General features: G+C 34.8%; 1 protein-coding gene and 1 long non-coding RNA gene across 2 annotated transcripts in view; one reads left to right on the top strand and one right to left on the bottom strand.

Moving 5' to 3' along the window:
• The window catches only part of LOC140435232 (glycosyltransferase 25 family member), a 47,002-nt gene that overhangs the window by 5,429 nt on the left and 17,317 nt on the right, over positions 1 to 24,256 (bottom strand). Inside the window, exons 3-9 of the mRNA XM_072524032.1 lie at positions 15,093 to 15,516; positions 12,862 to 12,896; positions 10,265 to 10,461; positions 9,915 to 9,983; positions 8,773 to 8,830; positions 6,496 to 6,620; positions 4,033 to 4,237 (exon numbers count right to left, since the gene is read on the bottom strand). Of these exons, the coding sequence (XP_072380133.1) occupies positions 4,033 to 4,237; positions 6,496 to 6,620; positions 8,773 to 8,830; positions 9,915 to 9,983; positions 10,265 to 10,461; positions 12,862 to 12,896; positions 15,093 to 15,516 (1,113 nt within the window). The remainder of the gene's footprint in view (positions 1 to 4,032; positions 4,238 to 6,495; positions 6,621 to 8,772; positions 8,831 to 9,914; positions 9,984 to 10,264; positions 10,462 to 12,861; positions 12,897 to 15,092; positions 15,517 to 24,256) is intronic.
• On the top strand, positions 18,580 to 23,858 carry LOC140435233 (uncharacterized). Its single transcript, XR_011950125.1, has 2 exons — positions 18,580 to 18,879; positions 23,554 to 23,858. It is a non-coding gene; the product is annotated as an uncharacterized lncRNA (long non-coding RNA).

The following is a 24,256-nucleotide window of genomic DNA, read 5'->3' as shown; positions in this document are numbered from 1 at the left end:
TAAATAGGCCAGGTACTGAGAAGACTAAACCAAATTGTATATATGTACATAAGATTTTTGTCAATTTAATTTAAAGAAGACAATAAAGTTTTATTTTTATTTTGAACTCTGTCTCTGACTGTCTAAAAGCTACCCGGATAGTGACTCCCACGAGAGGACATCACAGTTCTAATATTTAGCAATTTGAAAGTGTGTTTTTAATTAGCCGGTTTTGTTTGTTTTGAGATACCGATTACTTACTGATAGGTAAGCCTAAATAAACTAGATAACTAAAACAGGGAGATGCACTTTCACCACAACTCTTCAACTTAGCTCTGGAACACATAATCAGAAGTGCAAGAATCGAAAAACCGAATACAGTATTTCATCGAAAAGGACCAAACTTACTACTGGCATTTGCAGACGATATCGATCTAATAGGAAACACACGATTAAGGATGAAGGAGACTTTCGTGAGGTTCGAGGAGGAAGCAGAGAAGATGGGGCTCCAAATCAACGAAAACAAGACGAAATATATGTATATGAGCCGCAACAACCAAAGCAGAAACAGAATTGGTCAGAACATTACCATAGATGACTTTAACTTTGAGCGCGTTAGAGAATTCAAGTATCTTGGAACAACAATAACGGATCACAAGAAATAAACAACAGGATCCAGGCCGGCAACAGATGTCTTTTTGCCCTCCAAAACCTTATAAAATCGAAACAACTAACAAGACGTACGAAGATACAGGTCTATAAAACAATCATACGACCCGTTGCGATGTATGGAAGTGAAACGTGGACGATAACAAAGGCAAACGAAGAGAGACTATGTGTTTGGGAAAGAAAAATCCTAAGGAAGATCTTTGGCCCTGTGCTGGATGAAGCATCAGGACAATATAGGATAAGAAATAACAAAGAGCTCGAAGAACTTTACCCAGACGCCAACAATCATAAAAGAAATAAAGTCCAGAAGACTCCAATGGGCAGGACACCTCAGAAGACATTCTGATCAACGAACAGTAAGACTGGTGTGGGAGGAAGTCCCAACTGGAAGGAGACCACGCGGACGCCCTCGTCTCCGGTGGCGAGATAATATAGCAGGAGACGTAAGCACTATGGGCGTGGAGAATTGGATGGAGGTTGCTCAAGACAGAAAACAGTGGAGGGATGTTGTCGAGTCGGCTAAAACCCACGAAGGGTTGTAACGCCACGGAGTAAGTAAGTAAGTAAACCTAAATACTGAAAGTTTGTTGTTATTTTTACGATATATAAAGATGCTTTAATAAATTTTGTATTTGGGTTTGGACACCTGTCCAAACCCTCCCACAAGTATCCAAACTCTCCCTAATTTATAAATTTGTTTTAATTTAATTGAAGGACGATTTCCCGAAGAAGTCTTGCGAAGTGCAACAGCTGATGTTTTATCTGGAAAGTTTTCTATCAGAAAAAGCGCTTAACAGCATGAAGTTAAAAAATCAACACTAGCTTTATATATAAAGAAAGCTAGAGAAGTAGGAATTGACAATATGACATTCTCTCCACATTTTGTCACATGCCAAGTGTTTTCTAATGAAATGGAAGCCTCCCTTGCGTTGTACCTTAAGAGATGTTCTAATATGTACCATGATTTAACTCCAAAAGTGACTTGCAGATTAGCATGCGAATTTGCCGAAAAAACGAAGTCAAATTTCCAAAACCTTGGAAAGTAAAAAATCAGCTGGAAAGGACTGGTTTACAGGATTTTAAGTCAACAATCTGAACTATCCTTACGAACCCCGGAGAATACAAGCTTAGCGAGAAATTGGAATTTCAATAAATCTACAGTCGGTAAATTTCAAGATAAGTTAAAGGAGATTCTAAAAAGGCACAGCTTCACTGGATCAGACATTTAATTTGGACGAGACGGGCGTAACCACAGTTCAAAAAACAGTGTCGCATGAGAGAGGAGAAATGATTACTCAAGTAGGTATTATTGGAACGAATGGAACAGCACTTCCACAAATGTGGGTGCTTCCAAGGAAAAAATTTAACAAACATAGAATACTAAATGGTATTCCAGAAGGTGCAACCGGTTTAGTTCATTCACCTGGATACATGACCAGTGACAATTTTTTTAAAGTTTTAGAGCATTTTGTAACTCATGTTCGGTGTTCTAAAGAACGCTAAGTCATTTTATTAATGGATAATGATGAATCTCATTTATCTGTTTTTGCTATTGATTACTGCAAAAGATAATGAAATTACAATTCTAACTCTTCCACCCCACACATGTAACAAATTGCAACCATGAGATAGAACTGTTTTTGGACCATTTAAAAGGTGTTACAATCAAGGATCAAATTACTGGATGCTCTCTCATCCAGAGAAGGCATTATCAATTTATGACCTTGCACCAATATGTATGAAAGCTTGGGATCAATCTTCAACTCCTTCGAACAGAAAATCTGGATTTCGTTGCAGTGGAATTTGGCCATTGGATAAAAATATTTTTGGTGAAGAAGACTTTCTATGCTGGTTTGTAACAAACAGAATGGTTCCTTCAACATTAAAAGACCCCAATGTTTCTTCATCAAGTGAATTTTCAAATCAAAATGTGGAGGTGTCATCGCAATTCCTACTGGAGGTGTCATACTGTTCCTCAGTAAGGATCTTTTCCATCTAACCTTCTTCTATCCTCAATCTTTTAATCAACGGAATAAGATCAACCGATCTTCTTTCTTGAATCTGTCTCTGTATTATGAGCCTCAAAATTTCGTAGTGTGGTCCCCTCATCGCTTGGCCAAGGTATTCCAGTTTTCTTGTTTGTATAGTGGTGATTAGTTCAGTTTCTTTACCAACCATCTGCAGTATTTCTTTATTTGTAATTCGACGACAAGTCCATGATATTTTTAATACTCTGGCGGTATAACCACAGTTCGAAAGCCTTGATTCTTTTTAAATTGCATTTTTTTAATATCCAAGTCCGTAGCAATATCCAACGCCACACTGATTTCTAAAATTTTGCAAGCCTCTAACTTGCGGTCACACCTATTTTGTACATCTCGAGCAAAATTACTGATCGGAAGGACTAAAAATATTGTAAAACGTACCTTGAAGTGCGAATATGTGATTAAATGAGTAAAATAAAACGGCATTTTGAGGTTAGGTTAGATTAGGTTATGCGAGATTACTTAGGTTACATTAATATCAAAGCACGCTCGTAGTCGTATTATAATTATTATATCTAATCATCCAGCCTCAAGAGTCCACTGCTGAACATAGGCCTCTTCCTCATGTTTCCAACCCCGTCTTCTTGCGCCGCTCTTATCCAGTTTTTATTGAGTCTTCTTAAATCGTCAGTCCATCTTGTAGGTGGTCGACCGACGCTTCTCTTGTCTTCCCTTGGCCTCCATTCCAATAACCTCTTTGTCCATCGCCCATCTGTCATTCTGGCCCATCTCCATTTTAGTCTGGCTATTTTCTCGATGATGTCAGTCACTCCGGTTCTTCTCCTGATGTCTTCGTTGGTTATTCTGTCTCGCAGAGTTATTTCTAACATGGACCGCTCCATTCTTCTCTGCGTGACTCTCAGTTTGGTAGCTGCTGCTTTTGTTAAGGTAAATGTTTCTGCTCCGTACGTCAAGACTGGGAGGACGCACTGATCAAATACCTTTCTCTTTAGGCATGTAGGCAGCTCACTTTTAAAAGTTTCTCTCAGTTTTCCAAATGCTGCCCACCCAAGGCCGATTCTTCTCTTCAGTTCATGAGTCTGGTTATCCCTGCCAATCATAATTTCATGTCCCAGGTATTTATATCTATCTACGAGTTCTATTTCTTTCCCACCAATACTGATGTTCTGGTTGGGTACCAAATTGGTCATGATTTTTGTTTTCGAGATATTTATATTTAAACCTACACTTTCTGTAGCCACAACGAGTTCCTGTACCATCTCTCTTGCCATACCTAGGTATGGCAAGGTATGGCATTATATCTAAGCTGGCAAGGTATTCTAATTAAATCAGAATTTTCAATCGTTTTATGTATTGTTTCTAAATTCAATCAACTTACCTGTGGATGTTTGTCAAATAAAATGGGCAAATATTCATCCACGGGTACCAGCCGTGTTAATGGATCACCGTCAAGAAGTTTCTTAGCACCTCTAAAACTGAGTGCATATCCTAACGTCCAATATGAATAACCGGCGTGTACGAGGAAGTTGCTGCCCTCGACCCACGGTTCATCGTTCTCTTGAAGTCGCTTTCTTCCAAAATAACTAAAAATTATTTAAATTTAATACTTTCTCTCAAAATGTTCGATGCTGAGTGCGAGGACATTACAAGAAGAAAGAACAATGCATATAAACTGATGCAGCAAAGAAGAACCCGAGAAAAAGAACAAAAATATAAAGATCTCAGAAGAGAAGAGAAGTACATCCATCGGAGAAAAAAGCGAACTTATGAAAATAGAATATTGGAAGAACTTGAGGCATTAAAAAAGGAAAATCAAACAAGAAAATTCTATAAAAATCTAAATAAAGCAAGAAAAGAATTTAAACCAAGGATCGGACTATGTAAGGATAAGGAGGGGCATAAACTCAATACAAAAGAAGAAGTATTGAAAAGGTGGGTGGAACACTATAAAGAACTGCTTACTATCGAAGTAGAAGATCCAAATCAACCACCCCCAGGAGCAAACAACAATACACCATTGGAGCCTCCATCAATTCAGGAAGTACGGGATGCAATAAAACACCTAAAAAATAATAAATCTCCAGGAAGTGATGGTATACCCGCGGAACTTATTAAATGTGGAGGTGCTACTCTGACTAATCATATATATAAAATCATACTGAGAGCCTGGAATGAGGAACAAATCCCAGAAGAGTGGTGTATTGGGATCGTTTGCCCGCTACACAAAAAGGGCGATGAATTAGAATGTAGAAACTATAGGGGAATAACCCTCTATAATACAGCATACAAAATATTTTCGAGTATTTTATATGGTCGCCTGAGTGAATATTCAGAGGAGCTTCTTGGCGAATATCAAAGTGGTTTTAGTCCTGGACGATCAACAACAGACCAGATCTTTGTGCTAAGGCAAATACTGGAAAAAACCAATGAATTCAATATCGACACATACCATCTCTTCGTAGATTTTAAATCGGCCTATGATAGTGTCCTAAGAAATAAATTGCATGAAGCCATGGATGAATTCCACATCCCCGATAAACTGATAAGATTGGTTAAGGCTACAATGCGTAAAGTTGTCTGCAAAGTCGAAATACAGGGCGAACAATCACAGGCATTTGAAACGCATGTTGGGTTGCGACAGGGAGATGCGCTGGCGTGTCTCATTTTCAACATAGCTTTGGAAAAGGAGGTCAGGGATGCCCAAATAGGCAGCAGAGGAAACATTTTTAATAAATCATCCCAAATTTTGGCATATGCAGATGATGTTGATCTAGTTGCCCGCACAACACGCAAGCTAGAAGAAATGTATACCACCTTGTCAAACGTCAAAAAATATGGGCCTGCAAGTAAATGAAAATAAAACTAAGATAATGGCATCAACACCCAACAATAGAGCCAGAAACATCGGCCACCAATTCACGGTTGATAATTCTACCTTTGAAGTGGTGGACAAATTCACATACTTAGGCTCCCTGATCACCAAGGATGAACGTCATGACGGAAGAAATCAAGCGAAGAATAATCCTAGCAAACAAATGCTATTATGGACTGAGTAGACATATAAGAAGCAGAAACTTAAGCCAAAAAACAAAAATAACCATATACAAAACCCTTATACAACCAGTGTTGACATATGGGTCGGAGACATGGACCATTTCCAAGGCAGATGAAAATCTCCTGCTTATATTTGAACGAAGGATCCTGAAAAGAATATTTGGTGGCATCTGTGAAAATGGTGTTTGGAGAAGGAGGTACAACTACGAGATATATCACAGATATAAACATATATTTGGTGGTAAAGACGTAGTATCCTTTATAAAAATAGAAAGACTAAGATGGGCAGGACATCTGGCAAGATCACAGCAGAACAACCCTCCTAGAAGAATCCTTATGTCACAACCTGTGGGAAGTAGAAGTAGGGGTAGACCAAAACTCAGATGAAGGGATGGTGTAGATGAGGATGGTAGACAAATAGGCGCAGCAAACTGGCAACAGTTGGCAATGGATAGAACTGACTGGCGTAATAGACTTGGGAAGGTCGAGGCCCTTTTATAGGGCTGTAGCACCAATGATGACGATGATGATGATACTTTCTCTCAAAATAATCCTACCAAAAAGCCCGTAAAGATTGTCAAAATTTCAATAACTTTTCATATTTACACCAAAAGGTCTGTATACTTAGTTTAAGTGGCTTTTTGCACGTGTACAAGTAAGTAGTGTTACCATTTGTTTTAGTCACAGTCAAAATTTCACCCATTTTTTTTTTTTTAATTAAAGTGAAATTACTTTCTTTCAGGTATTACTGACGATGGTAAGTTTGACCAATATATATTTTACTTACACTAAATCCCAGTTTGGTATCCGTCGAACTTCAGCCATTAAATTTTGAACTTTATGCCTGAAAAACGGTTCAAATCTTATGTCATCCTCCAAAACCAATGTCGTACCATAACCTTCTTGTGCGATCTAAAAAAGAGTAAATATTAATTAAATTGAAGACATTGTAACATTAAAAAAGTTATTCACATTTTATTTTGGGCACTTGTAGTTTTAGCTTTTAAATCGTTTGGACGAAGTATAGATTTACGCTGATTTTATTTTAGATAAACCAATTAATTAATGTTTTAGTGAGCTTTATACAGTGTGGTGTGTAAAAGCCAAATGGAATAAATTCATTATTTAGGTTACTGTACATATTTATAAAAAATCCCGAAACACGTCAAATTTAAATTATAACTTGACATTCTTTAACGTGAAAATGCAACCCCTACCTTCAACCCCCTTAGAATGACAGGTACAACCCCCAATTTTTAAAATAGGAAGTATAGGCTTGTGATATATCGTTTGAAAGGTCTTTTCATTCTCCATTCAAAAATGTTGTCGCTTTCAAGTTGATTAAGATTAATTAAGATAAAATAAATTAAAATCATGTGGTTACCGAAACTCGCTACAATACAATCAAAAACTAAAATGTAATGCAAAACGTAATAAAATGTAGAACACGAAAAAGAACTATGAATGTTAATGAAGTAGATGTTCAAAATGTTCACCGCGAACGTCTTGGCAACATCCTAATCTCAAATAAAACTGTCTTCTAACATTATTTAACATAACAGGCGTGACCTAATCGCAAGCGTTATTCGTTCTTTTAAGTCATTTAAATCAGAAGGTTTAGTTTTATACACATGGCTCTTCACATATCCCCATAAAAAGAAATCTAATAATGTAAGATCAGGTGATCGCGCTGGCCATTCAATCGATCCTCGCCTCCCTATCCACCGATTGGGAAATATTGTATCGAGGTACTGCCGGACATTAAGTTGGTAATGTGGTGGTGCTCCATCCTGCTGAAACCATATCGTATTCGCTGGAACTTGAGGGTTTCCTGGATCAGGATATAAATTTGCCAACGTTGGAATGACATCATTTTGAAGTAGTGCCAAATAATTGTTGCCATTCAAGTTGCCCTCAATGAAAAAGGGACCAATGATATTGTTTCCTACAATCCCTGCCCAAACATTAACCTTTTGAGGGTATTGAGTGTGTTCTTCTCTCATCCAGTGAGGATTTTCCGTGGACCAGTAGCGGCAATTTAGCATCAGAAAACATAACGTCTTCTAATTGGATAATATTGTTATCCAACATGTCCATCATTTGCTCACAAAAAAAAAAGTTCTCCTATCAAAATCGTCTTCCATGAGCTCCTGAGTAGGTATCATCTTATTATAGGGATGCAATTTATTTTCTTTTAATATGTTTACTATCGATGTATGGCTAGCATTGAATGTAGTGGATGCCTGTCTACTCGATGTATGTGGATTTTCCTGAAACTCAAGCAACACATCTAATTTGAGTTCATCACTCAGTGCATTGGCAGCTGCTTTTTTTATCTGCCTTACATGACCAAACTCGCGAAACTGCTTCTTTATTTTACTTATTGTTCCTTGGGATATAGGCGGTAAATTAGGAAATTTCTCATGAAATAAGCGAGTTACTTCCTGTTGTGTTCAAGTGTTATCTCAGTAATCAATAATTTGTAAAACTGTTATTTTATGCATTTCCGTTAATCTAACCATTTTTCAGAATTGAATTGAACGAACTTTTTACTTAAATAAATTAAAATACTGACAACTTAAATAAAACAATTTACTAATGCGTGTTAAAATAACGTTGCCACGGAAATTCTTTAAAGTTTTTTAATGATTACCATCTAAAAATCACATTGCTATGGTTTTTGTTCACTTTCTCATTATTAAGACCTAAACGGGAAATAAGTTTTGAGTATATTTTAGCGAATTTCGGTAACCACATGATTTTAATTTATTTTATCTTAATTAATCTTAATAAACTTGAAAGCGACAACATTTTTGAATGGAGAATGAAAAGACCTTTCAAACGATATATCACAAGCCTATACTTCCTATTTTTAAAATTGGGGGTTGTGCCTGTCATTTTAAGGGGATTGAAGGTAGGGGTTGCATTTTCACGTTAAAGAATGTCAAGTTATAATTTAAATTTGACGTGTTTCGGGATTTTTTATAAATATGTACAGTAACCTAAATAATGAATTTATTCCATTTGGCTTTTACACACTGTATATATAGACTATTACACTTACCTCTTTCCAGATATTAAGATGGCTCATGAAGCATCCAATTTCGCCTAATTTCATTGGCCTAAAATATACAAAAGCGTTAAGACATTCCTTATTTTTTAAACTTTAGCAATATAAGCATTATAATATTTACTAAAATAATAAGTAACTATAATAATTGCTTTGTTGAACACCAGAAAGCATTCGATTGTGTAAGCTGGATAAATAGTTGGTGTATTTTAATAAAGATGAGTGCACAGACACACCTAGTGACACTTATTACAAATCTGTACCAGCCCAATATAGCAACAGTACGGTCAGAAGTTCTCAAGCCAATTCAAAGAACCTGACTTATTCAATATTTATGGTGAACATGTCATGATAATGGCTTTAGAAGGATGAGTCGATGGAATAACGGTGGCTGGTAAAAAAATCTACTATTTGAGATTTGCTGATGACACTACACTTATAGCAGAAAATGTACAAGAAATACTAGATTTCCTGTGAAGAGTTGAGTGAGAGAGCATTGGTATGGAAAAAAATGCGATGAGTCGCCTAATAGAGTTTGGAAAAACAGTATCTTTCAAAAAATCAAGATTGAGAGATGCACTTGTATCTCAATATTTCTATATTCTACCCCGTATTTCTATGCGGGACAGAAACTTGGACTCTTTGCGTATAAAAACGCCAAAAAATTGATGCCTTTACGATGTGACGATGTTAGAAAACGATGCTGCGCATACCTTGGACAGCTCATCGGACAAACGTTTCTATTCTTAACCAAGTTGAGATTAAAAAAGGCTGCCCATAACATCAGCAGCGAATTCTAAAGTTCTTTGGTCACGTGGTTTATAGAGGTGACGATAATTTAGAGAGATTAATTGTTTCTGGAAAACGTTCCGGAGAGAAGACTAAGTAGAGAGTGCAAGTCTTCTACGAAGAGATTTAGAACTTGACCAAACTGACTCCACATTTTATTTACATAATTTTTGAACTTATGAATTTCTATATGTCTATCTCTCCAAAGAAGATAGCTAAAATAACCAAATATACAGCAAAAAACCAAATGATTTTAAAGCGAATAGATATATCCGAAACGAAAATATCCACGTAAATAATATAATGATTATATTTAATAAAATAAAGATACAAATGCTTTCACTTACCTTTTATGATAAGGATCAGAAAATTCTGGCATAAACTTGATATCTTCCAGAAAACTCTCATTGAGGGCCCTAAAATCGACAAAATGATATTGAAAGTTATTTTTAGAGTATTATTCAATCAAAAAGTAAAAAAATTTTGTGAATAATTTGTTTTTCCTGTAGATTGCAGCCAAAATATTTTTTTAATAACACTCATAACAAATATAGTCTACGTATATGTATAAGTACATTTGAAAATGATTGATAGCACAAATTTAATTGTACTTGAGTTAAAACCCCATATAAGATTTACGCTAAACTAATTACGAAAATCGCTTATATAAATGCGAAATTGCTATAAAAATACTCACTTTCCATCTACAGCATCTAAAATATCCACCTCTAGTCCTAATTCGTCAAAGCAGTGTTTCATCCTTTTCCTCCGTTCGGGCCTTCGTAAAAGATTGATCATAAAAATTTTATCGAAGCCTAACGTATCTTTTCTTGGCAACTCTCGAACAAACTTCTTTAGAAGATCGTTGACGTATAGTTCATTAATTTCATTTAACCCTGTACTGCCCAATTTTTTTTTAACTTCAAAAAAAAATTTCTTCTGTTACATACTTCCAGGATAGGATCAAATTAAAACATTTTTGAAGATTTTTTTTTAATTCTTTATTTCCTTTGTTTCATAAGGGTTTGTGACTCTCAAGTTACAATGGGAAAAAAAGTTAATTTTTATGAAAGTCCACAAAGCAATTAGAATTAGGCGTAAAGCACAAATTTACATTACATTTTTCACACAATACTTTTGGTACGCCTAGGCATCCCGGTTTCTTGCAACGTCCGCGCTTTTCTGAAAATTTAGGCCAATGGCCTATTCCGTCTTTCCGTATGTTTTTCTCCGGTAGAGAAGCGATAGGTCCTCTTTTCCTTTTCTGCTCGATTTCTTGTTCTATTATAGATAGACTGGGCCTTCCCCTCTTCTTGAGTCTCTCTTTACCCTCTTGACAAAGACAAGCGGCAATAGATGCTTTGAAATCTAAAAGACTTAGTTCATCGGTCTTTCTTATACCAAGTAACTGAGTGTCTCTTTTATAAAGTAACCAAGCGTTCACAACTGCTAAATCAAATATATGGAACACAATGCGGAGGTACCACTTTTTAGAACGAATCCTAGTTCTATATAAAGCCATCAACGAGTCCATTAGGTCCACTCCGCCCATACATTTATTGTAAAATGTTACAATGTTAGGACATTCCACAAGAATGGTTTCTTTCTTTGCTTTGTCCCATCTTTGAACTTGACTTGTAGGATACGTGCCTACAAACGAACTCAGTAAATGCACCGGCTTGTTGTCGTACCATTTGACTGCTCTAAGGGTTATTCCTTCTTTCTTGTAGACAAGTTCTTCAAAACTCCCCCTTCCTTTCTTTTTCATATCTTTGTCGGTAGAGAAATTACATCCTTTTAATCTGTTAGGACGCACCGTACCTACAGAAGGAATACCCAACTTGTCCAGTTCAATTTGCAATTGCATACTTGTAAACCAGTTATCAAAATATATCTTATGGTAAGCATTTCTTGGAATTATTGTGGCTAATCGAAGAACCACATTTCCGCTGACTCCAACATTTGGTAAAGATTCTGGATGCTCTTCTTTACCAGTATATAGTTCAAAATTATATACAATTCCGTTGGTATCGCATGGGAGAAACGCTTTATAGCATCACTTTTTTGGTTTGTTTTTTATATACATTTTTAGACTATGTTTTCCTTTGAAAGGAATAACTTGTTCATCCACTGATAGTTTTTCTGTCATTGGAATTTTCCGAAAATTTTCTATAACTGGTTCTAAAAGCGGTTTGATTTTGTATAACTTATCTCCGGGAATTTTCTGACTATTGTCATTGAAGTGGATATTGTTTTTTATTTGTTCCCAGCGATTCCGACTCATAGTTTCTGCAACAACTGAAATTCGAGTAGATGCTTTCCAGTACATTCTAGTTGAGGGTAAACCATACACTGACATAAACAAACATACACCGAAAAACTGTTCTATTTCGTTCTTGTCCACATTTAAAGATTTTTCGGTGTTCTTTTGGGTAGAATACAGATTTGTTTGATAAACGATATTGTCCAAAATATTGTCATCTATCATCGTTCTAAAATACTTGATTGGAGTATACGGGTTTTCAGGTTCTGGCGGTAAACTACCTTTCCAAGGTTGAATTGGCTGTGCAGAACGACTAGTAATTCGTTTCCATGTAATATTCTGATGATTGAGCACGTCATTTTCGATGTCATTGTCATCCTCCTTTTCATTATCATCTTCCTGGTTTTCATTATTGTCTTCCATATCTTCCAGGCACACTTCTTCCGAACAAACATTTTCTGAAATATGTACCACTTCATCATCGTCACTGTCGGATTCTAGAATGGAATCTTCAGAGTCATATCCACCAATGTCTCTTATTTGAACATTATTTAGTCCTTTCTTGCCATAAAATGATTTTACACAGATAGGTTCCATTTCTGTTACGACCTGCAAAAAAAAAATATGTTATACATTATGGACCATTGTAACTTTAAAGTTACACAACATTTTTTACTCACAAAATACCTAATATTTTATTATCAGAGCATATATTTGCTACAATAAGAATCAGATTGTACTTACTTTTAGTTTTATTTTTTTTAAGTCGTCAGCTAGTACAGAAAATACTTGAAATTGTGATCAAAGTCACCTACTATAACGCTGTAACACTACTAACGACAACACACTACAATTGCTAGAATCTATGCATAAAATATGACCTTGTGTATGATTGGAATGCTTTGTGGTAGACAGCTGTCTGTAACCTTACGGAAACAACGGACGTTTACGGAAATATAAGGTTTAGAAAATATTTTATGACTTTTATTCAGTATGTAACTTGAGAGTTACAAGGGGCAATACAGGGTTAAAACTTCTAGTTTCATATTGATCATTTGTTCGTAATCTAAAAAAATATAATTATCATGCGGTTACATAGAGTGCTCGAAGATGGAGATCGACAATTATGGAAAAAAGTGGATAGAAATACAAATATCTCGATTTAAATTGCTGTAAAACGAAATAAAAAAAAGATATAATTTTCCATTTAAATATACAAAGAGGCTACTGTGCTTCCACTCATTAAGAAAATAGGACGAAACGAAAAATAAGAAAATATGAGCCGGTGAAAATGACAGCAGCATAAATTAATTTAAGGCATGTCTGAGGAATACAGTAATTTGTTAAAATCGTTTGAAAAAATATCAAGTAAAACGATATTGCAACACAAATAACTGAAAAATGTCTTTTATCAAAAATACAAAAAATTGAGCTATATTGCTTAAGCCACTTTCCACTATGAAATTCATTCATAAGGACTTGAATCTGGAAAAGCAATGAGTTTTATTAAACATTTAACGTAAATAGTGGTATATTATTCTTCTTCTTCTTCTACGGCACTACAGCCCAAATTGAGCCTTGGCCTCCTTTATTTTTTGCTTCCACCCTTGGCTGATCTTTTTCATACACGGACTCTTAAAAGTGCTTGTGCGTCGCTGTTTACTATGTCTTCCCAGCGCTTTCTTGGCTTTCCAACCGGTCTCTTTCTCTGCATTCTAGTATTTAGTGCTCTTTTTGATAGCCTATCCTCTCCATTCTTATCACATGTCCGGCCCATTGCAGTCTTTGTATTCTAATGAAGTCTGACAGTGGTGCTTCCTTATAAAGTTGATTTCCCTCACAGGTTCTAGTATTCTCCTCAGTAGTTTCCTTTCGAATGTATCGAGTTTGCTTTTGGATGTTTCTTTCAGGTACATTATTAGCACGTTGAATACATTACATTCATTTTTGGTGTTCTAAAAGTTTTCTATAACGAACTTGCTTCACGTAGCTCTTCATTATCTCCCTCTCCCCCTTCATTATTAGGTTCATTTGTTTCCTCTTCATGGTATGGCAAAGGTCCAATATTATCTTCAACATCATCTGCCATGTTTAGATCCAAGAAAACGTGCGAATCACCGGAGGAATATACGGTTACATAACATAGTTTATATCGTGTTCTGCTATTTTACGTGTAGGACAGCCTTTGAATCATCTCAAGTAGTCTCCTGGAGACCAACCGTCTTCTGTTTTTCTTAAAGCGCGAGAAACTGTTCCCTCAGATATATTGAACGAAGATACACTTTCATTTTTTCTGTTGACTAGTACTCCCAAATATATAAATATTTCAAGCTATTCGAAACTGTGTACATATATTGTCAGTTCTATTATTTGTGTCTTCTTTTTCTTGATTACGTTTATGTATTTTGTTTTATTTTCAGTCCTCTCAGTTTGGCTTCGTTTTTTATTTCTTGGAAGGTTTACTTTAATGTCTTTTTATCTATTGATACTATGGTTATATAGTCCGCATATCCAATTATTTGTACTGCGTTCTTGTTTATAGTTCCTGCGTTTAACAGTTTTTTATTATCTTGTCCAGTGGTAGAATAAATAGTATCGTTGAGAGCGCAGCTCCTTGTCTTACTCCATTTTTTATGCTCATTTTTACTGTTATAATAAACTCACTGTTATAAATATAAATAAACAAATAAGGTAGTTGTGAAAGTGCTCACACAATTGCCACAATTGCACAACAATAATAACTAATTAATTATTAAATAAATAATTAATAAATTAAACTAACTAATTAGAATGTCTTTAATTCACTAATAACACTTTAAACTCATTCACATTTTTTCACTGAATAAAATTATATTAAGATATTAAGTTAAGATCAGTCATTATTGATCAAAACTGCACTTAACTGGGGTTTACACAACAACAAACAGTGACTTAAGTCACTTTCAGTCTCAACAAAACAAATGTTTTATAGAGAAAGACACTAGTGGTGCTCTTAGTGGCGAATTCACGTACTAATGTCTAAAGATACTTTCATTCTGAATAGTACTATGTCAGGGGATTTAAACAATGGCCTAAACTCATTTTTTGAAATTTTATGACTTATGCCACTTTCATTCTCACCGGCTCATATATTTTAAGTGGTAAATTTATCGCTACTCTCCATTTAAGTACTCTGAGATATCATAGAAAGATTCCTAGCGAAGAACATTAGAAAAATATTAAAAATAAAGGCCACAACTAACTTTGTATGAAGCATACTGACCTATATTCAGTTGGTCGTTTTGTTCCAACGGCACCATGATATATCCAAACTTAAGTTCGTTACAAATATTCAAAGTTATGGCACTTCTATTGGCACTAATGGCAAAAGCGATGATGTCATCGTTAGGTCCATCAAATTTATCTATTTTACTAGGAACATAAGTTAAATAATCAGACTCTCTTTTTCTTAAGTCTATGAGAACGCACGAGTGAACCATTGGCACAGTGAAACATCCTTGGTTCTCTCTATGCAATACCGGAGTATATTCTTCAGTTCGCTGATAGTAGTAATCATCAGTCATGCCGTGCCAAAAGTTGGAGTACAAACCTTCGGCTCTGAGCATCGGTGCCACAATTGTATAATTTTTTGACACTAAATAATTCAATGTGTCAGGATTGGTCAAAAACACGTCACAATCAAGAGACTGAAACAAAAATATTCATATATAGAACTTAAAAGACCTGTACTTAATGCAAATTCATTGTTACATAAAATAAATTAAAATGATATGTTTGAAAAATTCCCGCCATATTTACTTGACGTATTTCGCGACACGGCGGTTTCTTTTGATGTTAAAATATTGTCGACTCCAGAGATGTATTACTCATCGATTCAGCAGCCGATATAAAATTTTATGGCAAAACTACTTAGCCATAGCTAACCCCCAAAAACTACCCCATCATTCCCTAGCGCAAAATTCACCCACGGGAAAATCGAGATATCCGCCAAAAACGCTGAATCTAGATAAGTGCACAAGCTTATAAAAAAGTAGGCTCTAATATCAAATCCGCAAGAAACCACGGGCTACCTTGGTTAACCTTATGTTTAAATAATTTTTTCATATCATTAATAATTATTAATAATAATCATTTCAAAAATTAACTTTTTTGTCAGGAACAAAGTTTTTTGAGTAATTCTGAACAAAAAAAAAGGTTCTGGGTAACTTTTCTTAAAGATCATTGACGAGTTACAATAAGGGTTTGAAATTTTGAAAATGCAAAATCGACCATTTTTTAAAGTTCAGACACTCAGTAAAAAATCAATATTTTTGAAGTTAGAAAATATTTAAAGTTTAAATATTTCAGTACAAGATTCTGATGTTTCTTTCAAATTTATTTTATTGCAAAATCCTTGTTTTTAATTGTTAATGTTGCGCGCTAAACGCGTACCGCTACCACCACTATATGCTGTTTCATGGGCGTAGCCATATTTTAGTATTGAGGGGTTCAAGAAAATAAAGGAGTAAAAGTACATAAACTAACCTTTATATTCATAAGAAAAATATTAAATATGTAAAAAATATATTCAGAAAAAAGGCTGCTGGAAGAAATTGTGGAAGTTCCTTTTTGGCAGTGGACAGTATAGGCTAAATAAGAAGAAATACCGTTCTGTTATATATAGACACGCATTACAGAATTAATCTTCTGTTTTTCTTTTTAAAGATATCAATATTCGCATAAATTTCTATCCCATAGTGATAGCTTTTCGGCCTTGCAGAATCAACAAACACACGGTGTACTACGCACTGGCCGTTAGTTTTACCATAAAGTACCAATAAACATTGTTTCTCGGAAACAGTTGCAGCAATAAATTATTTCTTGGCGTATAATTTCAGAAATAAATTAGCAATTAATTCCCTGAGATTCACTTTTCTCGTTAAATCGGTGTTTGGCCTATATCTTGATTTTTCCGGGGGTGAGTTTTAAAAAAATTATCACTGGTAACGCTTTTCGAAAGAAATTGAACATGATTTTTACGGTCTGTTAAAAGAAATAGGGCCCTTCATGAGAGGTCGAAGAACGAAGGTAAAGGAACTAATAGAACCAAAACACATAGAAAAGGATACGTGGATTGAATACCTAAAAAAGCTCTATGCAGAGGAAGAAAAAACGACGCTAGAATCGGAAAAACCAGAAATTCAGCAAAGAACCAACCAGATGTAAAATAGAAATTAATGGGATCAGTATTGAACAAGTAACGAAAATAAAATATCTGGGAATTATCAAGTACAATCAAGTACAAAAAGCAAATAAACTGGCAGTATGCCTTAATAACACCGTATGGCGAAACAGCCACATTAACACTGAAATGAAGTCAAGAATTAACACAACGCAAAGGCTACTGGAAACGGCGAGATGAGAGTACTGAGAAGAATTACAAGAAATACGCTGAGAGATCGAAAGAGAAGTGAAGACATTAGAAGAAAATGTATCGTACAGTGTATAAATGAATGGACTCAAAATAGACCCGTGTCGTCAAAATAGCAAGAGATAAGTCACCAATCGGCAGAAGAATTATGGAACGACCGCGCAAAAGATGGAGTTGCAACCTTCCATACAGGTATTAATCTGCCAATGAACAAACAGAATTGTTTATAAAGAGGAAGAAGAAGAAGAAGAAGAAGAAGAAGAGGTTTAGGGTGAGCTCTAGGGGATGATGGGGTAGTTTTTTTTAGCCCTTTTCCTTGCTAAGATATAGTTATGGCGATGCTAGCTTTACCGTAAACTTAGAATAACCGTTCTCGGAAACAGCTGCAGCAATAATTTTTTCTTTCCATAATAAATTGGAAATAAATTAGAGTCTTGGTCTTAATATTTTGTAGCAGAGACCTAAAATTATCGTTGCGGATCCGTCTACTTCGCCACTATGTGTTCTCTGATTGCTCAATAGGTATCAATTCAAATATGTTTCTACTAATTCTGTTGTAAATTAAGCATTCCAGCAGTTTATAGACACAGCTCAGCAGTACAATCGGTCGGTAGTTTTGGGGCTGATCATTTGGCTTTCCTGGTTTTAATATAGCTATAATGGAGGCTTTTTTAGTGAATGGGAGATCTGTATAGAAATCAGCCAGCCACTTCCTAGCATATTTGCCACAGTGACGGATTTTATCGGAGCCGTGTGCCTTTCCAGACTTAATTGCTGATATTGCTGAAATAATTTCTTTTGGAGTAAACTCGGCAGAGTATTCAGATGTAGGCGGGCATGCAGACTTTAGTATTTTTAGTTCTTGTTTTACTTTGGTGGTGTGGTCATGATTTCTAAGTGCTTTTGACTTTCACTACTTTCCAAGGAAGATAAATGACAAAAGAGAACCACGAAGAAGACGCATTTCTGGGATGCAAAATTGGTATAGCAAAACTACCACTGCGATGTTCTGCTTTGCAACAAATAAAATAGGCCTCTAATGAAAAAATACGTGCTGATGAAACAATAGTTTATAAAATTAAAAATCCTGTATTTCGGGTATTGATAATAAATATGACAATTAACTTATATATAACAATTGATTGCGATTGTAGTACAACAATAAAAGACCCTAATTACAACCATCATTCTATTTTAGTACATAATAAATCAAGAGAATGATCGCCATTTTATGTAAATATTTTATATGTATACATTACTGCATATATTTATATAACAATTAATATATTATGTTTTGAGGCTAAAATTTTGCATATGCAAATATCCATTACTCCGACATATGTGTCAGTTAAACTTGCAAATTTTAGTAATTGCCCTTCTTTGCTATCAATCTTATCAAACTGTTTTATACAATAAGTAAAATCATAAATATAATTAGAATAAGATTTGAATTTTTAACACCTACGGTGGTATATAAGATACAAATCAGGTAGGATGTTCAAACCAACATTCGATCTTTAGTGATTCAGATATTTCTTCGACGTTACTATCATTGATTCAACCATGAAGCCCACAATAGTTGCTGCCTTTTGCCTTATTTTTATGGTCAACTTCGCAGTTTCTTCGTATATCAAAAAAAGTAAGTATACAAATTGCTTGTATTGTTTAAATATTTTTTAAAGAATTTTAGAATGTTAAAAAATATAGCTTCATTTATTAATACTATTAGTTGTATTAGTACATTAAATTCTTTCACTGTTTGTATAAAGAATTCTTGGTTTATATTGTCATATGCGCGTTGGATGTCTATAAAGAGATAATGTGTGTCGATGTTATATTGACTTGATTTTTTCAAGAATTTATCATAGAACAAATATCTGAACTACTGTTGATTTCAGTCTGCAGAAGCCACACTAGTGTTTGCTAACTATTTTGTAGCGTAGATTATAAGTGTTTCGTAAATGACAGACATTATTTTGTATGCTACGTTCAACAGCGTGATTCCTCGGTAGTTTCCACATTCCATTTTATGTAATGGTATAATAATAACGATAGTCCACTCCACCGGAACTGCTTATTCAACGATATCTTTGTTATCAGCTTATGTATTGGTTTTAATCCATCTCCTTCTTTCTAATAGCTCCTATGCTATTTGAAGCGATTCCAGTGATTTATTGTTCTCTAATTTGTCTACTGTAGATAAATAAATGTTTGTAATTCAATTTATATAGTGACAGAACCGACGACATAGTCATAGATAGAAAGAAAGGATCCTTACCACTTAGCAGAGTAGGGCTACTCTACTCTAGATGGCGTCACATAGCAAAACATAGCGGTATACTCTGCAAGTTTTGATTATAACCAAAGAATATTTATCATTAAATCTAAATTAGATTTAATATTAAGTTTAACCTAGTTCTTTGCGTATTTCCACTGGTGACTATGTAGTTATTTTTGGTTTTAATCTCTTTTGTAGACATCAAAGTATTCTTCTTTTTAGTCGTTAACCTGATGCAGGTATCGTGATATCATGAAGCTATTAGCTAAATTTCCCAATGTTCCTCCACGTTTTTCTATCTTCTGCCATTCTAGCACATTCTGACAGTGGAGCGCCAATGGTAGCAACAATATGGTCCGTGTATCGTGTGGGAGATCTACCTCTATTTCTTTTGCCTTCTACTTTTCCCTGGATGGTAAGTTTTTGAAGAACATTTCTTCGAAGCACATGTCCAAAATAGCTTATTATTTGTTCTGATATTTGTGTTCTTAGTCTTTTCTTTATGTTTAGCTGGTCCAGTATGGATTCATTTGTTCTTCGGGCCACCCATGGTATTCTGAGCATTCGTCTCCAGCAGTACATCTCAAATACATCTATGTTCTTTTTGTCTTTCTCAGTAAGGGTCCAGCATTCCGATGCATAAGGAAAAACTGGAAAAACTAGACTTCTTACTAGTCTCATTTTTGTATCGGTAGTTATTTCATGGCTTTTCCAAATTTTTGTTAATTTTGCCATAGCGCTTTTTGCGATTGCTGACCGCCGCTTTATTTCTTCAGTACAGCCTCCTTTGTTGGTTATTAATGAGCCCAGATACAGAAATTTATCTACAACAGCGATATTGTTTATCATGACCAGATGATTTTGATTGTTGTTAGCTCTGTCAATTATCATGATTCTCGTTTTATCTCTGTTTATTTTAAGGCCCATCCTTAAGCTTACGTCTTCTATCCGTTGTAGCAGGTGAATCAATTCAGCTTCAGAACTAGCGAGGATATCTGCATATCTCAAGTTGCAAATCTTCTTCCCGCCAATGGTGATGCCACCGTTCCAGTCCTCAGTAGCTTTCCGCATTATCCATTCACCATAGATGTTAAATAGAATTTGGCTTAGTATGCTGCCTTGTCTCACACCCTTTGTGACCCTGAAACTATCGGTTCATCATCATCATCACTGGCTCGACAACCCTTTTTGGGTCTTGGCCTGTTCTAGGATTCTTCTCGATTCCGATCTGTTTCGTGCTTTTTTTTTCTACTATCGGTTAGTTCCCCATTTATTCTTGTTGTACATCAAAGTATAACACCCTATTAATGGTAAGCTATTTTCGTATAGTTTATGATTCTAGCGTCTTTTAATCGGAAACTGTCTGTTAAAAACTCATCGTGTTGCGCCCAATTGACACATTGTACACCTTCCATTCACTTGTGATACCCAGTCCAGAATTTTGGGACCTTTTCCAGCTGATACATGTTTAACGGATGAGTACCTTATATTTTTGGTCACTGGGTAATCTTTAAAAAGTGTTTGCAGCCTGCGACCTAATGTTTTGGAACGAAGCAACAGCCGGTTGACTGTTACAGGTTCTTGCTACATAGTCTGGAACTTAAGTTTCCAGGATGAAAGAGTCTTATTGTACTTTAGAGCCCAATTCAGGAGCCTGTTATGATCCCTGAGCTAATTCCTGCTTATTCTCCGTAGTATTTTAACTATATTAGAGCATATCCGTCCAATAGTAGGCATATTGGTATTCTGTCTGCCTTTACTAAGTCTATCAATCCATCTATGAACAGAGTCCACAAGAGAGGAGATAAGACTACTCCTAGTTACAACCACTTGCTATATGTGCTAATACTATATCTCCCAGTAACGTTGGGTGTATTATATCGCTTTTCATCAAGTAGTTTATCCACCAGTAGCTTAAAAATAATTGTGTAACTTTGATCTGGTATGACCAAAATATTAGTCATGACAGTGGTGAGCAAATATATATATATATATATATATATATATATATATATATATATATATATATATATATATATATATATTTGCTCACCACTGTCATGACTAACATCAGCTAAAACAGGCCCTAAAGGCCCAAGGCTTTAGTGGTTTTTTCCATTTCTTTCTATTTTGTGCGCTAGGTGTCCCCAGTTTTGTACTCCTAACAATCCCAAATCTTCTTTTACCGATTTCATCCATTTTCTTCGTAGTGGTCCTCTTTTCCTTTTTGTGCCAGCTTCAGTATTTATTATTGCTTTGGGGACTCTTCCTTCCTGCATTCTAGCTACGTGTCCGAGCCATCTTAGCCTTTGAACTTTCGCAATGTTTGAAATTTTTGTTGTCCATATATTTGCATTATTTCATTATTTGTTCTTCTTTTCAGATATGCCCATCTTTTATACCTACATATATTCTTCTAAGTATCTTTCGCTCCCATCTATCTAGCTTCAATTCTATGGTTTTGCTTAAAATCCAGGTCTCACTAGCATAAAGCACCGTTGGTCCGATAACCGTTGTATATACTCTTCTTTTTGCTCCTCTGTATATTTTCTTTGATCTCAGCATCTTATTTAGAGTTCCAGCACTTTTACTACCTTTAACCATTCTTTTTTCGATTTCTTGACTTTCTTTTTTCTATTTGTTAACGTTACTACCAATTAATCGAACTGTCCAACTATCTCAAAGTTGTATTCCTTGTTTCGGGCAGATACTTTCCAAAACTGTCCTAAATGTTCATTATTTCCTCTCATTTCTATATACTTTGTGTTCTCTTCATTTACTGCCAGCTCATACTCTCTGGCTGTTCTCTCGAGTCTTTTAAAAATTCCTCTTAATTCTGTTGGTCTTCTTGTTATTAGGGGGAAAGGTCGTCAGCGTATGCTACGCATTGATGTCTGTGGTGGTAGAATAAGCCTTTATTGTGTATATGGCTTTCCCTTAGAATCACCTTAGGATCACCTTGTCGCAGGCCTCTAGTGATACCTATTAAAACTGTCAGAAACATGACATTCTATCATAACTTTACTTTTGGTTTCATTCAGAAGGGATTTAGTTAATCGTATTATTTTATCCGAAAAGTCAAAATATTTTAATTTGTCGATCTGTTTAGTGTGTCATATTCTTGCCTAGAATCAATGAACAATATGTTTAGTAACAGATTAAATTCATATGAAATAGCTAGAATATGTTTAATTTTAAAAATTTGGTTTATTACTAATCTATTTTCTCTAAAACCAGCTTGATATTTACTCAGGTTTTCTTCAATGCTGGCATTAATTCTATTTCTGATCGATATAGCTAGAACTGTATACGTTGTGTCTTGTAATACTATATCCCTGCAGTTTTTTACATTCCGTAACATTTAATTTTTTTTATATTGTTATAGCCTGGCTTTTATCCATTATTTGATCTTTGGTTCATACTTCACGTATCAACTCTGTGATTTCTTCCTGTAAGCTTTGGCCCCCTTCTTTTAGGAACTCTGCTATGATGCCATTTTTACCGGGTGCTTTATTTTTTTTTAACTCTTTATTATGTCTATTATGTCTCCTTTTGATGGTATTTCATCATTGTTATTTCGATTTATTGTTTCTTCTAGTGGCTGCTGGAATATATTGTTCTTCGCCGATGTTAAGTACAGTTTTAAAAATCTGACCCATCTGCCCAGTTTATCGTCTATTCCTCCTACACCCTTTTCTTTGTTGCGCATATATCCTTTGCGTCCCTCTCTTTTCAGCATATATTTCTCTATTGTTCAAATTATTCTTCCTTATGCTATCCTATTGATTCTGGCTCTATTCCACTCCTCAATCGCTCTCTTACAACCATTATCATACCAATCTTTTTTTTGTCTTCTTTGAGAGGGTTTTGGTAGTGCTAAATCGGTTGCTTGTTAAATCATTTCTCTTAGTCGTTCCCACCTACTGTATGGTGATCAAGTACAAAAAAATATTAATACCTGTTAGTAAATATTAGTATTATTTATAAATTCTAAAAATTTGAAAATGAAATAATTTAATACTTTGGTTATTTCAGACTCCTGTGACGACCCCAATGCTCACTATGGATGTGAATCTCCCTGTATATCAACGTGCAACAATCGTCAATTTGCAAACTGTGCACCAGAGTGCATTAATGGTTGTTTTTGTAACCAAGATTATATACTAAGTAGAGAACAAGGAAAATGTGTTTTGGTAAAAGATTGTTTCCCTCACTAAGATCTATTTTATGATACATCAATATCTATTCTAATTTTATAGATTATAGACTTGTTTTAATAATTGATATGTTAAAAATATTTATATACCATTTTTGTACTGCAAATAATAAATAAATACTACTACTAACACAATCTTCATTTGTATTCATCTGCTTTAATGCAATTATCACACCATTTTGGTATTTTGTTACTGGGGAAAACAGCAGATAACAAAAATAATAAATCTTTCTGCAAGACTGGCTGAAAGACAACAGAAAAAACCAATACAAAAAGTCAGATATCATAGCTGTTTATCTTAAAGTATGTCATGCAGAATTAAATTATAGATTAAATAATATAGAATTTGATATCCTAGATTCTAACCTGAGGATTAATTAATTAATATATAATAGATTAATAACCTAGATAATATAATACATAAAAAAATTCAATACACAGTGCAAAAAACTAAATAATCTAATTACTAATAGTAAAAAATCCAATATTCATTACAAAGAAAGTTTTTCGAACCATAATTTT

The sequence above is a fragment of the Diabrotica undecimpunctata genome, chromosome 2 (genome assembly GCF_040954645.1).
Source record: "Diabrotica undecimpunctata isolate CICGRU chromosome 2, icDiaUnde3, whole genome shotgun sequence".
Lineage (NCBI taxonomy): Eukaryota > Metazoa > Arthropoda > Insecta > Coleoptera > Chrysomelidae > Diabrotica > Diabrotica undecimpunctata.
The sequence above is the reverse complement of the archived record's forward strand: the minus strand, read 5'-3'. Positions and strand labels throughout refer to the sequence as shown.